Source organism: Physeter macrocephalus, chromosome 1 (genome assembly GCF_002837175.3).
Source record: "Physeter macrocephalus isolate SW-GA chromosome 1, ASM283717v5, whole genome shotgun sequence".
In the NCBI taxonomy this organism is placed as follows: domain Eukaryota; kingdom Metazoa; phylum Chordata; class Mammalia; order Artiodactyla; family Physeteridae; genus Physeter; species Physeter macrocephalus.
This window is the reverse complement of record NC_041214.2, coordinates 111,752,745-111,771,961: the sequence shown is the minus strand read 5'-3', so window position 1 is coordinate 111,771,961 and position 19,217 is coordinate 111,752,745. Positions and strand designations below refer to the sequence as shown.

Below are 19,217 nucleotides of genomic sequence, written 5' to 3'. Positions count from 1 at the left end.
ACGCACAGGAAACATCAAACTCAACGATGAAAGATTGACAGCTTTTCTTCTAGGATCAAGAATAACACAAGGATGCCCACTTTTACCACTTCTAGTCAACACAGTACTGGAAGTTCTAGCCAGAGCACTTATACAAGAAAAAGAAATACAAAAGCATTGAAACTAGAAAGAAATAATCTGTGTTTGCAGATTATATGATCTTACATGTAGGAAACTCTAAAGATTACACACACACATACACAAACACAAAACTGTTAGAATTAATAAACAACAACAAAAAAAGGAAACTAAGAGAACAATCTATTTACAATAGCTTCAAGAAGAGAAAAAAAAACTTAGCACTTAACTTAACCAAGAAGACAAAAGACTTGTACAATGAAAACTATAAAACATGGCTGAAAGAAATTAAAGAAGACATTAATAAATGGAAACACATCCCATGTTCATGGATTGGAAGACTTAATATTGTTAAGATGTCAATACTACCTAAAGCAATCTACACACTGAATTCAATCTTATCAAAACTGCAGTAGCATTTCTTGCAGAAATATAAAAACTTATCCTAAAACGCATACATGACTTTAAGGAAACCCGAAGAGCCAAAAACAATCTTCAACAAATTTGGAGGTCTCACATTCTGTGATTTCAAAACTTACTACAAAGCTATAATAATCAAAACACCATGGAACTGGCATAAAGACAGATATAAAGATCAATGTAATAGAACAGCACCCAAAAATAAACCCTCGCATATGTGGCAGATGACTTTCACATGGCTGCCAAGACCATTCAGTGGGGAAAGGACAGCCTTTTCAACAAAGCATGTGGAGAAACAGAATATCCACATGCAAAAAGAATGAAGATGGACCCTCACCTAACACCCTACACAAAAGTTAACTCAAAATGCATCAAAGGCCTAAATGCATAAGCTGAAACTATAAAACTCTAGGCATAGGGGAAAATGTTCATGACACTGGATTCAGCAGAAATTTCTTGTATATGACACCAAAGCACGGACAAAAAATGGAACCACAGATATACTGGACTTTATCAAAATTGAAACTTCTGTATGTCAAATGGCAGTAACAGTAGAATAAAAGTCAACCGACAAAATGGGAGAAAATATTTGCAAATCATATTTCTGATAATATATTAATATTCAGAATATAGAGAGAACTCCTAAAACTCAAAAATAGAAAACAGAAGACGGCATACTAGGATGATGGGGAATTCACATCTCCGCACAACTAGGACACTTACCAGGCACTGGTGGGGGACCATGGACACCTAAGGGGACAGAAGGAACCCCCAGCAACCGGTTGTTTCAATTTTACTTTTATTTTTCCTAATATATTTTTTATCTATCTAATTTTATTTTGTTTTTTATTCTTTGATATTGTACTGCTCTTTTTCTTTATTGCTTGCTCTTTTTTTTTTTACCATGTCACGAAGCTTGCGGGATCTTGGTTCCCATTCCGGATGTCAGGCCCAAGCTACTGTGCTGGGAACACCGAGTCCAAACTGCTGGACTAAGAGAGAACCTCAGACCCCAGAGACTATTAACTGGAGTGAAGCCTCCCAGAGGTCCTCATCGCAGCACCATGATCCAGCTCTATCCAACTGGCTGTAAACTTCAGTGCTGTAGGTCTCAAGTGAAACAACCAGTAAAACAGGAATAGAGCACCACCCAGGGAAAAAAATAAAAATAAAACAACAAAAACATATGTTACAGACGAAGGAGCAAGGTAAAAACCTACAAGACCAAATAAATGAAGACGAGGTACATAACCTACCTGAAAAAGAATTCAGAGTAATGATAGAAAAGATGATCCAAATTCTCAGAAACAGATGGGGAAAATACAAGAAACATTTAACAAGGATCTAGAAGAACTAAAGAGCAAACAAACAGTGAGGAACACCACAATTACTGAAATTAAAAATACTCTAGAAGGAATCAGTGGCAGAATAACTGAGGCAGAAAAACGGATAAGTGAGCTAGAAGATAAAATGGTGGAAATAACTGCCAGGGAGCAGAAAAAAGAAAGAACAGAATTGAGGACAGTCTCAGAGACCACTGGGGCATCAATAAACACATCAACATTCGAATTATAGGGGTCTCAGAAGAAGAAGAGAAAAAGAAAGGGTATGAGAAAATATCTGAAAAGATTATAGTTGAAAACTTCCCTAATATGGGAAAGGAGATATTCAATCAACTCCAAGAAGTTCAGAGAGTCCCATACAGGATAAATCCAAGGAGAAATAAACCAAGACACATATTAATCAAACTATCAAAAATTAAATACAAAACAAAAAATATTAAAAGCAGCAAGGGAAAAGCAACAAATAACACACAAGGGAATGCACATAAGGTTAACAGCTGATCTTTCAGCAGAAACTCTGCAAGCCAGAAGGGAGTGGCAGGACATATTTAAAGTGATGAAGGAGAAGAACTTACAACCAAGATTACTCTACCCAGCAAGGATCTAATTCAGAGTTGATGGAGAAATTAAAACCTTTACAAACAACTTCTCTGGGCAGGAAACACAAAAGAATGAAAAGACCTACAAAAATAAACCAAAAACAATTAAGAAAATGGTAATAGGAACATACATATCAATAACTACCTTAAATGTAAATGGATTAAATGCTCCAACCAAAAGACAGAGGCTGACTGAACAGATACAAAAACAAGACCTGTATACATGCTGACTACAATAGACCCACTTCAGACCTAGGGACACGTACAGAATGAAAGTGAGGGGATGGAAAAAGATACTCCATGCAAACGGAAATCAACAGAAAGCTGGAGCAGCAATTCACATATCAGACAAAACAGAACGTAAAATAAAGAGTATTACAAGAGACAAAGAAGGACACTATGTAATGATCAAGCGATCAATCTAAGAAGAAGATATAACAATTCTAAATATATATGCACCCAACATAGAAGCACCTCAATACACAAGGCAAATGCTAACAGCCATAAAGGGGGAAATTGACAGTACCACAATAATAGTAGGGGACTTTAAACCCACTTTCACCAATGGACATATCATGCAAAATGAAAATAAATAAGGAAACACAAGCTTTAAATGACACATTAAACAAGATGGACTTAACTGATATTTAGAGCACATTCCATCCAAAAACATAACTGATATTTACAGCACATTCCATCCAAAAACAACAGAATGCACTTTCTTCTCAAGTGCTCATGGAACATTCTCCAGGATAGACCATATCGTGAGTCACAAATCAAGCCTTGGTAAATTTAAGAAGACTGAAATTGTATCAAGTATCTTTTCCGACCACAACACTTTGAGACTAGATATCAATTACAGCACAGAAACTGTAAAAAATACAAACACATGGAGGCTAGACAATACGCTACTAAATAACCGAGATCATTGAAGAAATCAAAGAGGAAATCAAAAAATACCTAGAAACAAGTAACAATGAAAACACGACCACCCAAAACCTATGCGAGGCAGCAAAAGCAGTTCTAAGAGGGAAGTTTATAGCAATACAATCCTACCTCAAGAAACAAGAAATATTTCAAATAAACAACCTAACCTTAAACCTAAAGCAATTAGAGAAAGATGAACAAAAAACCCCAAAGTTAACAGAAGGAAAGAAATAATAAAGATCAGATCAGAAATAAATGAAAAAGAAATGAAGGAAATGATAGCAAACATCAATAAAACTAAAAGCTGGTTCTTTCAGAAGATAAACAAAATTGATAAACAATTAGCCAGACTCATCAAGAAAAAAAGGGAGAAGACTCAAAAGAATTAGGAATGAAAAAGGAGAAGTAACAACTGACACTGCAGAAATACAAAGGATCAAGAGAGATTACTACAAGCAACTATATGTCAATAAAAAGGACAACCTGGAAGAAATTGACAAATTCTCAGAAAAGCACTACCTTCCGAGACTGAACCAGGAAGAAATAGAAAATATAAACAGACCAATCACAAGCACTAAATTTGAAAGTGAGATTAAAAATCTTCCAACAAACAAAAGCCCAGGACCAGATGGCTTCACAGGTGAATTGTATCAAACATTTAGAGAAGAGTTAACACCTATCCTTCTAAAACTCTTCCAAAACATAGCAGAGGGAGGAACACTCCCGAACTCATTCTACGAGGACAGCATCACCCACATACCAAAGCCAGACAAAGGTGTCACAAAAAAAGAAAACTACAGGCCAATATCACAGATGAACATAGATGCAAAAATTCTCAACAAAATCCTAGCAAACAGAATCCAACAGCACATTACAAGGATCATATACCATGATCAAGTGGGATTTATCCAAGGAATGCAAGGATTCTTAAATATATGTAAATCAGTCAATGTGATACACCATATTAACAAATTGAAGGATAAAAACCATATGATTATCTCAATAGATGCAGAAAATGCTTCCACAAAATTCAACAACCATTTATGATAAAAACTCTCCAGACAGTAGGCACAGAGGGAAACTACCTCAGCATAATAAAGGCCATATCTGACAAACCCACAGCCAACATCACTCTCAACTGTGAAAAACTGAAAACATTTCCTCTAAGATCAGGAACAAAACAAGGTTGCCCACTCTCACCACTATTATTCAACACAGTTTTGGAAGTTATAGACACAGCAATGAGAGAAGAAAAAGAAATAAAAGGAATCCAAATTGGAAAAGAAGTAAAACTGTCACTGTTTGCAGATGACATGATACTATACATAGAGAATCCTAAAGATGTTACCAGAAAACTAATAGAGCTAATCAATGAATTTGGTAGAGTAGCAGGATACAAAATTAATACACAGTAATCTCTTACATTCCTATACACTAATGACGAAGAATCTGAAACAGAAATTAAGGGAACACTCCAATTTACCATTGCAACAAAGAATAAAATATCTAGGAATAAATCTACCTAAGGAGAGAAAAGACCTATATGCCGAAAACTATAAGACACTGATGAAAGAAATTAAAGACGACACAAACAGATGGAAAGATATATACCATGTTCTTGGAGTGAAAGAATCAACATTGTGAAAATGACTATACTACCAAAAGCAACCTACAGATTCAATGCAATCCCTATCAAATTACCAATGGCATTTTTCACAGAACTAGAACAGAAAATTGCACAATTTGTATGGAAACACAAAAGACCCCGAACAGTCAAAGCAATCTTGAGAACGAAAAATGGAGTTGGAGGAATCAGGCTCCCTGACTTCAGACTATACTACAAAGCTACAGTAATCAAGACAGGATGGTACTGGCACAGAAATAGAAATATAGATCAATGGGACAGGATAGAAAGCCCAGAGATAAACCCATGCACATATGGTCACCTTATTTTCTGCTGGGAAAACTGGACAGGTAGTAAAAGAATGAAATTGGAACACTCCCTAACACCATAAACAAAAATAAACTCAAAATGGATTAAAGACCTAAATGTAAGGCCAGACACTATAAAACTCTTAGAGGAAAACCTAGGCAGAACACTCTATGACATAAATCACAGCAAGATCCTTTTTGACCCACCTCCTAGAGAAATGGAAATAAAAACAAAAATTAACAAATGGGACCTAATGAAACTTAAAAGCTCTTGCACAGCAAAGGAAACCAAAAACAAGAAGAAAAGACAACCCTCAGAATGGGAGAAAATATTTGCAAACGAAGCAACTGATAAGGGATTAATCTCTAAAATATACAAGCAGCTCATGCAGCTCAATATCAAAAAAACAAAGAACCCCATCCAAAAATGGGCAGAAGACCTAAATAGACATTACTCCAAAGATATATAGATTGCCAAGAGACACAAGAAAAGATGCTGAACATCACTAATTATTACAGAAATGAAAATCAAAACTACAATGAGGTATCACCTCACACCAGTCAGAATGGCCATCATCAAAAAATCTACAAACAATAAATGCTGGAGAGGGTGTGGAGAAAAGGGAACCCTCTTGCACTGTTGATGGGAATGTAAATTGGTACAGCCACTATGGAGAACCTAGAGTCTGTCATACAGAGTGAAGTAAGTCAGAAAGAGAAAAACAAATACCGTGTGCTAACACGTATATATAGAATCTGAAAAAAAAAAACTGATGAACCTAGGGGCAGGACATGAATAAAGACGCAGACGTAGAGAATGGACTTGAGAACACGGGGACAGGGAAGGGTAAGCTGGGATGAAGTGAGAGAGTAACATTGACATATATACACTACCAAATGTAAAATAGATAGCTAGTGGGAAGCAGCAGCATAGCACAGGGAGATCAGCTTGGTGCTCTGCAACCACCTAGAGGGGTGGGAGAGAGATGCAAGAGGGAGGAGATATGGGGATATATGTATATCAATAGCTGATTCACTTTGTTATACAGCAGAAACTAACGCAACATTGTAAAGCAATTATACTCCAATAAAAATGTTAAAAAATAAATAAATAAGTAACAACCTGATTCATCAATGGGCAAAGTAGTTGAATAGACAGTTCTCCAAAGAAGATACATGAATGGCCAATAAACTCATGAAAAAGATGTTCAATATCAGTAATTACTAGGGAAAACCATATCAAAATGAGATATCGCTTCACAGCCATTATGATTGTCATTATGCAAACACAGAAAATAACAAGTGTTACCAATGATGTGAAAAAGCCAGGACCCTTGTGCACTGCTGTGTCAATGTAAAATGGTGCAGTTACTACAGAGAACAGTGTGGGGGTTACTCAAAAAATTAATAATAGAATTAAATGATCCAGCAATTCCACTTTCGGATATACACCCAAAATAATTAAAAGTAGAAACACAGATACTTGTACACTGATGTTCATAACAGTGTTATTATTCACAATAGCCAAAAAGTGGAAGCAACCCATGTATCCACAGACATTTATACCAGACTCCAGAAAGGCAAAAAGAAATCAAAACAATTAGAAAAGTTATCTCCAGACTGTTATTCTGGGTCTAATACCTCATTTAAAACATCACAAATTAAAACTGTAGTTCACTGACCTATTTTTATACTTGGGGTTGAGGAGGTCTTTCCAAGAATAAACCAAAACACTGGGGTCAAACACTGACAGGTTTTACAAAATAAAGCTTTAAGTATCAATACTACAGAAGTTACTATAAACAAAGTAAAATTACAAATAGGAAACCTAAAAAAATTTTTGCAACACATATAACAAAGAGTTAGTGCCTTTCATAAGAGTTCTTACAAATCAGTAAGAAACAAATGAAACACCCCAATACATGCAAAGACTAAAGAAGAAACTCATGTGAGAAATACAAAATCCATCTTCACTAAAATAATAAGTGACTGAAATGAAAACAATTTATTGAAAACAATTATATTTATTTTTGCCAACAGGTCATCAAAAACTTTCAATGATCTCACTTAATTCTGGATAAAATACAGGAGAATGGCACTACAAGATTTATAAGAATAAATACACAAAGACATATATATAAATCCATTTTTGGGGACTTCCCTGGTGGCTCAGTGGTTAAGAATCTGCCTACCAATGCAGGGGACATGGGTTCGATCCCTGGTCTGGGAGGATCCCACATGCCGTGGAGCAACTAAGCCTGTGAGCCACAACTACCGAGCCTGCACTCTACAGCCAGCGAGCCACAACTACTGAGCCTGTGTGCCACAACTACTGAAGCCTGTGTGCCTAGAGCCCGTGCTCTGCAACAAGAGAAGCCACCACTATGAGAAGCCCGTGCACCGCAATGAAGAGTAGCCCCGCTCGCTGCAACTACAGAAAGCCTGCATGCAGCAACAAAGACCCAACACAGCCAAAACTAAATAAATAAAATAAATAAGCTTAATGGACTTCCCTGGTGGTGCAGTGGTTAAGAATCCGTCTGCCAATGCAGGGGACACAGGTTCGAGCCCTGGTCCGGGAAGATCCCACATGCCGCGAGGCAACTAAGCCCATGCGCCACAACGACTGAGCCTGTGCTCTAGAGTCCATGAGCCACAACTATTAAACCCACGTGCTGCAACTACTGAAGCCCACACACCTAGAACCCGTGCTCTGCAACAAGAGAAGCCACTGCAATGAGAAGCCCATGCACTGCAACAAAGAGTAGCCCCTGCTCAACACAACCAGAGAAAACCTGCACACAGCAACGAAGACCCAATGCAGCCAAAAATAAATAAATAAATTTATTTTAAAAATAAATTTATAAAAAAGGATAACTCCATTTATTATGGCATTGTTATACAGATAAAAAATTAAGAATACCCTAAATGTCCACCCATAAGGAAGTAGTAGATATATGTAAAAGAAGATAAAATAGATCTCTATGTATTGATGTAAAAAGTTATCAAATTAAAAGATAGTAAGAGATTTTCTCATTTAGTCCTCCAGCATACCTAGGTATTATTATCGTATCTTACAGATGGGCTAAACTGAGGTACAGAGAAAGAGAAGTTAAGCAAATTGCCTGAGCGGCAATTCAAGTCTGTACTAAATAAGTTAATACAGGTATAGCATTTATCACAGTGTAATATCATAGTAAAGACAATAAATATTAATTAAAATTTGTTATAGGAATATTATAAAGGTTAATAATTAAGTATCTATATGTTAAAATAATAAATTGGCATCTAGAAAAAACAAATATGCTACTTCAAGGTGACCATTTTAATTTAAATTTCCTATTCACTTTTTGTGTTTTCTATTAATCCTTTATTTTTGGCATAAAACACAAGACTTTTTTTCCTATATAACTACATTCAGTTTGCCATTAAAGTTGGTAATAACAGCTCTGAACACTAAAGACAAGCTAAGGCTAAAGTAAGACTTTTAGCCTTCATATAACATTTTTCCATATGTATCATCAAGGGCACAAGCATTGGGGTTTTCAGAGGAAACCTCCTCAGTTTTCAGCCATAGCCCCCATTCTTCAACCCACCAACTTCTAGTTGCTACTTGACATTCTATCTTTGTAACAAAGTTGGCCACATTCTCTACAATAACAGAACAGTAACAATAATGTCAGAACATCATGTTTCCTTCTGAGAAGATCTAATTTCTATTTACTCTTTCTGATTTTAAGACAGGTAAACTAGGAGGAGGCTGGTTACAAGAGTCCCCTCCTTGAGCCTATCCTGTGTTCATCCTGTATTTAGTTTTGATGGGGCATAGCTACTGAAGTGATGATATGGCCATACTTAAAATGTATGGGGCACTCTGGATTCTCCTCAAAATGAACCCATTTTAAGGGAAGAGAGAACTAGTTTGGTTTAAGAAGTACAGTACTCCTTAAACCACATGGTAATACTAGTATGGCTGTGGCAATTGTGACTACCATTTATTGGTTACCTATGAAGTTCTAGGCATTTTACATAGGTTACCTCCTTAAATCTGCACAATAATCCTATAAGGTGTGTATAATTATCCCTGTTTTAAAGATAGAATAGGTAACTTGCCCAAGGTAAGTCAGCATGTTAGCAGTGCTGCTAAAATCTGAATCCAGGAGTCTGGCTCCAAAGTCTATGCCTATTCTAAATGCAAGAATCAAAGAAAGAAAATTACCACCAAGAGAATGAATTTCCAGGGTCCATATCAAATACCACCTGGAAATTTCCTTACTATTTGGAAAGGACCTTAGGAGACCTAGAGTTCTCACGGAATAGATTTTAGAAAGAGCCAGAAATTTTAGAGTTGTTACTAGTAAACCTCAGCCCCAGATTGGTATAAAGCCTGAAAAGTATAGATTACAATTTGATAGTTTCACAGAATCCTCACAATAGTGCTATTTTTCATAACAGCATGAATGTGCACTGATGTCATTTGAATTCCATGGTAACAGTACGTAAGTGACTTTCTCTACAGAAAGTATCTTCAATAATAACAATTTTTTGGTGTGGTATTTTATGTTCATAAAGAATTCTCACAAGTGAGATTTTAAAATGATTATACACAATTTTGTGAGGTTAGAAACATTATTCAAAATTATTTCTCTTTTTACAACTAAGGAAACCAAGATCAAGGTTAAATGACATGAACATTAACCCAAGTGCACAAAATTCAGTATGTATTGAGCTAAGCACTGGATATAAATGTAAATAAGGTATGATCTCTCCTTAAGGAGCTCATGGTCTAGTACAGGAGGCAAATATAAACACTTATAGTGCAAAATGATAAATGCATTTCTACTATCTCTGATTAGAGATTAAATTTATTAGTAACTGGATAATGCCACTGGAGCTCTTTTTTTTTTTCAGCAAATTCAGAAAAAGAATAAAGTTAAAATTATCACTGAGAATTTACTAAGTAGAACCTAAGTGAAACACAAAATATTTTCCAAAAGGAGAAAAATTCATAAAATTTATAAGTTCATAAGAAATAAACAGAGTTTATAAAAACAGAATGTGTTAGAAATTAAGAAATTTGTTATAGATATTTTAAAAGGCAACCAAAAATAATCTTTAATGTAATAAGGCTTACAAGAGAAATACAAACCAGAAGTTACCTTTTGGTTGGGGGTAGAGGGACAATTAAGACTGGATCAATAATTTTTCACTCAGATCAAAACTATTTATTGTACTGGTGGAAAGCAGAAAATAAAATAAAGAAGTTCACAGTAAATGAAAGTTAAAAGATCTAGTACTATTTACTAACTGACATCCCCTAGCTTTTTACTGCAAATTATTTTCTTATTTACAGCCCCCAAATGAGCCTTTCCTAAAGCTTAAAACAAAAGCAACTGCTGATTTCCATTTCTCTTATTAGTACAGTAAGCCATGTTTGTTAATGGAATTCAGCTATCTCAAGCCATTTTTTGTGAGGAATGCATTCAGTCATTCATTCAGCAGATACTTAATGGCCAGGTACAGTTCTAGAATATGAGTATACAAATAGTGAATAAGAAAAGATGGATGGACGGACGGATGGATGGATGGAAAGAGAGACAGCCAGATGGATGGATAGGACAAAGAAGGAGAAGGAATAGACAGATGTCAGGAGAATGAATTTCAATTATACCAGACAAATAAACTGAAATAGGTAACTAAATTTTCATTAAGAGTCTGCCTCCATTTTCCCAAAACACAAGTAGAGTGACTGGTACTGTCTGAAACTGATTATTAGCTATGGACTGTTGGTTCCAATAGCCGTTCCAGCCACCAAGGGAGAAAAGTTATACTAGCCGTCAGAGCACGGCTGCCTCTCATTTAGCAGTAATATATCTGTGGGGGAAGAATAGAGGAAGGCTCATGAGAATAAGTAAAATATTTATTTTGAGTAAAGTTATCACTAAACATACCTTTCAGATAAAAAGGAGCTCTTGTGAGGATTTAGATTTTGACAAGATTCTAGGCTGCCATCAGATGATGAAGAAAGCTGCTCTGATTGCAAGTTGTCTGTATCACCCAAACTGGCCTCAGTTACAGGTGAGGTCTTTATGTATTTTCTTCCTAACTCCGTTCCCAGGACATTCGTCAATATAACTCTGGGTATCCTGTCATATAAAATAACAAACACTGTACTGTACTGAAATTTGCAGTAAAAAAAATTCTAGGAAGTTGAATTTTCAAGTATTTTCAACTCAGTACAAGTAAGCTATTAGAATTATACCACCCTGGAAATCAGCCCATAAAAACTCAAAATGTTGGATGAACACTCTTTTTTGTGTTTCTAGAAATACTTATATCTTATAAATTGGCATAGATTGGCATGCCACTATAATGGCTTAACTGTACTTAGTGGATGCTATTGGGGTTGCTTAAAATTTTAACCAATTTTTCTCAAAAAATGTATTCTTTTTCTTTTCCAGTAGTTATTAGAAACACAGATACTACAAACCAATTCAATAAATCTTTATTCTTCTCCTTCAACAGAAAGGTCCTTGGTAAATAACAGTACTCATAATTGGTAAATGACAAATGCTAAATCCAATAAGGAAGACATCATTCAGATTGCATCTATGGTAATGACAGAGTCCTTAAGTGAAACAGCACATATACTGATGGTAATAAATATGCTTTATATAATAGCACCAGGGAAAAGGGTCAACAAAATAAATGTTTAGTAAAGTGTAATTTTTAACACTCCAAACTTTTTTAAAGTGGTGGTTTCATATCATCCTTAAACAGAAGAGGATAGCTTAATCTTCTCCTGGTTAGCCAGCTGTTACTATAAACAACTGATGTTCTTTTCCACACTACAATGATGCCCTCAAGGCAACTATCTGACCTGAATTGACCGGCCCAGGTCAAATTATTGTGATTTTTTTACTTCACATTAGTGTATTTTTTAAGTTTCCTATCTCCTCTTCATCAGATGTCCCCCTTGACTGTTACCCATATGTCACTTGAAGCACTTTATTGACCGTTTTGTGAGAGACAATAGATAACACCTAGAAAGGGCCAGAGTACTTTTGTTTAAGTAAAAAAATGTGAGCCTCCCTGTACTTTGTTACATTTGCTATAGTTCTCAGAGGTACTCTATTCTCACTACATAGAGGCACTGTGTTCTTTTCACTGTGGTCCAGATAATGTAGAATTTCAACTCATAGGAGAACTTTAAAATAACTTAGGCTTCTCTTTATTTTAAACATGAAGAACTCAAACCTCAGAAAAGTTAAATGGTTGCCCAAGTATAAGCAGCTCTTCCTGGAAGAAGAACCTGGGCCAATTATCTTTTGTTTTTTTAAATTTTATTCCATTACACTGCATCCTCAATACTCACCTGCCACAGCATCAAGATAACTGAGCTTTTCTGTAGATACTTCAGGAAACCTTAAAAATATCTATTTCCAGCACAACCTCCACAAAAAAATGTACTGGGTTGATTAAGCAGTATCTGATCTAAAATCAAGGCTAGTAGTAAATACAACTCTCTGAACTCAGAGTCTGAGTGAAGGAAGAAAGCAAAGAAAGTTAGCCATTTAGAACAACCACTAACTGTGGGGAGAGGAGGACAGAGATATTTTTCTATCTCCTCTCATGATTTAAATCTCTAAAAATCCTATTTATTATTGTCTGCTTTGTATATTTGATGCCTGACAGAACCCTTCTTAAAATCCTGGAAATGAAGTAGGAATGAAGACAATACAGGACCAGTAAGGAGTCTCAAGATTTCTTCTGTCTGACCTCACACTAGGAATTGCTGTGAAATAAATCACTAAAGAAAACTCAACTACAGTTCTCAGTGCTTTAGAGAAAATGCAGGAATATGAGAAGAGAGAATTTTATTGGGTAAGAACCATTTTTTTCCAAATAGTTTAGCACAATTAAAATTTTACTTACTTTTAAGAGATGAGAGAATCTGATATACTAGTTGATAGCGCATTTTAAGAGCAGATGATACACTCTTTTCATGGTCCCTTATCATTACTGAATTCTAAAATGTGGCTCATAATGAAAATAATCCAAGAACCGTAGTGTTTAAATAAAGAGAAAATTTGGGGCACTGAGGAAGAAATACCAAAGAAATATCAGCTATAATTTAGTACCTCTGTTTAAATGCCTGACTATAGTATGTTTAAATGTGTTTTTAAATGTTGAGTCCCTAAAAAAAAAAAGCTGTCTCTCCAAATAAGAGAGAAAGAGTCCATAGAAGATTAGTCCTATAAAAAGTACTGAAGAGAATAATCAACAACAACAACAACAACAACAAATACAAATATCAGCAAGGAAAGGGGAAAATTATAAAGATTAGAATTAGCTTCTGAATAATAAATGATCATTCTATTCTTTTATGGTTTGTTTTGCTGCTAGATTTTGAAGGAAGAAAAAGCAGAGCTATGAAAAAAGAATCTTAGAGGATAAATGAGAATTTTTAAGCTAAACAAATAGCTGAAAGTTTTTCCTAGAAGAGAAAAATTTCAAAATTCACCCCAAAACCATTTGAAAAGATTATATACCAAACTGCAGTAGAACCCGCATCTCTAAAGCTCAAGAGCCCTAGAGGGCCTCTGAAGCTATCAGAAGGTTCAAGGAACTATCTCAGCATGTCTACCACGATATACCTTTCAATTAGAAAGCATTCTACTACTATGTGAACAAATGCCACAAGAAAAAATTTTTAAGTAAGTAGAATATTTAAAGGTTAATAAATTTGACATCACATAAAATATGTAATAAAGTCCAATTCCTACTTATTAAAAAATTAAAGGTCAGAAGAATGAAAAGCAGTATGGCACAGAGGTTAAGAGCAAGGACTCTGGAGTCAGACAAACATAAGGTTGGGTTCTGAATTCAGCACCTAGTAACTATATAACCTTAGATAATTTACTTACCATAATTTATACCTCTTATCTTCGATCTCCTCATCTCAAAGATAGGGAGAATTATAATATCTACCTTAAAAAATTATTAAGATTAGATGAAATAATAGATGTAAAGCAGTTTAGCACAAGTCCTGGCACATAGTAAATATACAATAAATGGAAGTTCACTTTAATTTTCCTATTATTGAAGTCTTGCTCAAACTTATAAATTATCTTTTCAATTAGTGCTTGTCATAATTCATCATGCTCTGCAATCTTAATGAAAATATTTTATTAGAAAAGTATATAAATAGTTAGCAATGCCTACAGTACTCCTAGCTCTTCATAACACTCACCATAGCCCAAACATCTTTCATCAGCTATTCGCAACTTATGTAATTTGTGTACCTTGAAGAAATAGAGAGCTTTGTATGACAGCCTTACAAAAAACAAATCTATAAAGTAATAACTAAGTTCATAATACCTGAACTGTCTTTTGGTGTACAACTTATAAATTAGCACTGCCATGGAAATTCTAGGGCTAGCCAGCATTTCAAAAGATTCTGAATTTTCACAAGAAACATATAAAGGTGTATACTTCATCTCTCATACTATCGCAATATATAAGGACTGAAACATGTCATTTCACACAGTCCATCCAATTTTTTCCCAAGTATGCAAATAGTATCAGTAAGTAAAACAGAATTTGTTTAACTTTACTTACTAATATTATGAAATCACACTTCAACATATAATATGTTAAGCCAAAGGAGAAACAAATTTTGTAATGCAGTGAGATGAAACAGAAAGTATACCAGCCTGAGAAGTAATATCATTTATTGATAGTGTCTCTACATGGTTATTTTCTCTGGTTCTTAATTTTTTCAATCACAAATTGTGAGTTCCTCCCCCACATATTGGTAGCAAGGTAAATATAAGATTGAAATAATTTAATAAATGGGGAAAAACTTTGAAAAACTGATGAGAGCTAATAAAACATACTTGATGCTAAGAGCAAATTTTTAAAGAAATGGAACCCTTGTTGAAAGATAACAATTACATCTGGTAATAAAGCTATAAATAACAAGCAAAAAAATTGCAATACTAATTTAGTTTTTATTTTGCTGTAATTTAGATGAATGCTTTTCTAAAACTGGGCTATGTAACTTTTTTTTCTTGATCAAATCTTTTTTTTTCTTTTGTTGTTGTTAACAATGGTCATTTCTTTATTTCTTTATTTCTTTATTTAGGCTGCACTGGGTCTTTTTTAGGGTTCCTATAAATCTATTCTTATCCCAGATGATATAATTCAAAATATTACTTTCTAAATCAGTTTCTTAAGCTACAAAGAAAAACATTTTTAATTTTTGAATTACTTTCTTAAAGAGATTCACAGATTTCCTAAATTTGCTCTTTTCTTTTATTAAGCTATATTTTAAGTGAATAAATTATCACTCAACTATAACATTACTGGCTTAAAGAAGTTTTAAGATTACAAGAATACCAGGGTGTCCATAAAGTCTTATTACCACCACAATATCTGGAATATGTAATTTTCTAAAACTTCAAACATAGGCAAACTTAAGAAAAACATGAATAAATATAATTAAGCCATTTAGGGGAATTCCAAGAATCAGGAACTAACATTTTTTTAACAGAATATAGTTACACTGTGTCAATATTTCTCTACTAATCCCTGGTGCCAATAGATGAAAGCAGGAGAAAGATGGTTTACCGTCTCAAAAGTTTTGCACATGTCTCCCACTAGGCTCTTTCTGCCTAATGTCCAAAGTTTATAAGGATCTGGAAATATTCTCCCAGGAAAACAGATATGAACCACATATGGAGATAAAACCTACACTAAAATATGGTTTACTTGTTTAAAAAGAAATATATGCATCCCACATACTGCTAGTTTGATATTTCTAAAACTCTTGACCCTTTTCTTCATTATTTAACAAGATTGATTGGTATCATGTGTTTTCTGTTTTTCTTCTCAACTTTATCCGGAAATTAAAAGGCTAAACTACCTTCATTAAAAGGCAACTTACTTAGATCACTACCTTTAGATCCTAAAATGCAAATAAAATTTCTAAAAAATGCCACTTCTTTTCTGTACAGTTTAAACTAACACAACATTGTAAATCAACTATACTCCAATATAAAATTTTTAATTAAAAAATAAAAACAAGTAAATCAAATTTTTTAAATGTAAAAAAATACCATTTCTGGGAATGAATGAGTAATTTTGGTTTACTCAATAGTTAAACTTTAAGTTAAAATTAAAAACCAAAAATAAATTTTTCTCCCTTTCATCTTTCTGAAATAATGAAATCTTAGCTAAGTAAAATAAAAATAAGACAAACAGCATCATGTCAAAGTCTCAGTCTCCTAGTCTAGATAGCAAGCCCCACAAAGAAAACATCTATCCAAAGCTATACCCTAAACAGTTCTCCAATTTTCTTATTTGAAGCTTATGATATCTCTTCTCCTGATTGTCACCAAAATTACAGAGCAGATAATTGGTTCTGATGGAGGAAAAGACATTTCAATCAAGGAGACTGGAGATGTAACTCTGCTGAGAAACTATCTCTTTCTTATAGTCAGCAAACATTTATTGAGCTTTTAGCATGTGCCCAGTACTGTGCAAGGAAAAATAATAAAATGTAGGGTCCCTGCCCTCATGAAGCTTATTGTCAGGGAGGCAGAGAAACTAAAAATCACAGTATAGTGTGATGAGTGCTATGATACAGGAACAGGCTGCTTAGCAAGACAAAGAAAGGGATCAAATGCAGATGTGGCAGGTGGAATCAAAGAAGAAATGAGCTCAATGTTAAATATAATGAGTTCAATATAAGGCAGTAAAGCGGAAAAGGAGAATTGTTCCCAAGATAAGAGAACAAAAAAGCATGAGCTCAGAGGAATAAAACAGCATTATACATTCAGTGAACTACCATTAGTTTCCTAAATCTAAAGCACAGCATGAATATGGAAGAGTGGACAGACACAAAGCTAGAGAGATAGTCAAAGGTGAAATCATCACGGACCTCGTATGCCAAGGTAAGGAATTTGAACTTTACCCTAAAGTTTATGTGGAGCCACAGAAAGAGGTTAAACTGGAGAGTGACAAGTAACATCTGCCTTTTAGAATGAATACTTCAGCAACAATACAGAGAAATAACCTAGAAGAAAAAGACTATGCTCAGGAAGTCCAATCAAATTACAATCCTAATAATAAAGGCACAAAGTTATCAGGGCTTGAACTGAGGCAGTGGCAATAAAAATGAAGAAAAGATCATTTCAAGACAGATTTAGGAGGTACAAATAACTAGACATGATAAATGATTGGATACAAAGGATAAGGAAAAAAGAGGAGCCAGGACAATTTCCAAGTTCTAATTTGAAGAACTAAGTGTAAAGAGGAGTCATATATTCAGACAGGGAGGAGACTCAGAAATAGGAACAAGTCTGAGAACAAAGACGATGCATCCACTTTGGAACAAGTTAAATTTAGGACACCTGGAGCTGAGGGACAAAGTCTGGACTAACTAGTAGTTCACCCCAGTAAGTGAACAGAACAACACACACACAGTAAAAACCAAATTAGAATCTTATTGGGACTCTTTACTTCACATTATATTTAAATTTCATGAACACATAATCTAGCTGCTAACAATTTCTGGTGAGAAAAACTATTCCACGAGAATGAAACATTACACTTTTCCAATCATGCTGATCTAATTGAAAAAAGGACAGACATGGGATGAGGGGACAGATGTCAACTGGAAGAGAGCTAAAGATTCTTTTCAAGAGAATCAAAGGGATTGGAAGGGTCATTCCTTTAGCCCCCTTTATTTAGATCTAGCAGCACAGTAAGGGAATAGCTCACCTGTACTAAGGAGGAAAAACACTGGACTCGGACAATGAGAGCAAACTGCTTCATAAATTACTGAAGCTAAGTTGTCTGACTCTAAGATTTTGGGTGCTTTAGGAAGTCAAATTTACATCAGATATGATCTGGTACGGAAATTCTTGTTACATAGCTTTTTATGTTTTTGCCTTTTTTAAAAGAAGTGTCCTTGGTGAAAAGGGAACCCTCCTCTGCACTGTTGGTGGGAATGTAAATTGATACAACCACTATGGAGAACAGTATGGAGGTTCCTTAAAAAACTAAAAATAGAACTACCATATGACCCAGTAATCCCACTACTGGGCATATACCCTGAGAAAACCATAATTCAAAAAGAGTCATGTACCACAATGTTCACTGCAGCTCTATTTACAATAGCCAGGACATGGAAGCAACCTAAGTGTCCATCGACAGATGAATGGATAAAGAAGATGTGGCACATATATACAATGGAATTACTACTCAACCATAAAAAGAAATGAAACTGAGTTATTTGCAGTGAGGTGGATGGACCTGGAGTCTGTCATACAGAGTGAAGTAAGTCAGAAGGAGAAAAACAAATACTGTATGCTAACACATATATATGGAATCTAAGGAAAAACAAAAAATGTCATGAAGAGCCTAGGAGTAGGATGGGAATAAAACAAAGACCTATGGCTTCCCTGGTGGCGCAGTGGTTGCACATCCGCCTGCCGATGCAGGGGAACCGGGTTCGTGCCCCGGTCTGGGAGGATCCCACATGCCGTGGAGCGGCTGGGCCCGTGAGCCATGGCCGCTGAGCCTGCGCGTCCGGAGCCTGTGCTCCGCAACGGGAGAGGCCGCAGCAGGGGGAGGCCTGCATACCACAAAAAAAAACAAAAAAACAAAAAAAACAAAAAAAAACAAAGACCTACTAGAGCATGGACTTGAGGATATGGGGAGGGGGAAGGGTAAGCTGTGACGAAGTGAGAGAGTGGCATGGACATATATACACTACCAAACGTAGGGTGGATAGCTAGTGGGAAGCAGCCGCATGGCACAGGGAGATCAGCTACGTGGTTTGTGACCACCTAGAGGGGTGGGATAGGGAGGG

General features: G+C 35.3%; 1 protein-coding gene across 13 annotated transcripts in view; it reads right to left on the bottom strand.

Annotated features, from left to right (window-relative positions):
- The window catches only part of SENP7 (SUMO specific peptidase 7), a 152,664-nt gene that overhangs the window by 63,857 nt on the left and 69,590 nt on the right, over positions 1–19,217 (bottom strand). For 9 of the 13 annotated variants that reach the window (XM_007105434.4, XM_007105431.4, XM_007105435.4 and 6 more), the window contains one exon: positions 11,290–11,484. The exons of the other annotated variants lie outside the window; for them this stretch is intronic. In XM_007105434.4, the coding sequence (XP_007105496.1) occupies positions 11,290–11,484 (195 nt within the window). The remainder of the gene's footprint in view (positions 1–11,289; positions 11,485–19,217) is intronic. 13 annotated transcript variants of the gene reach the window in all.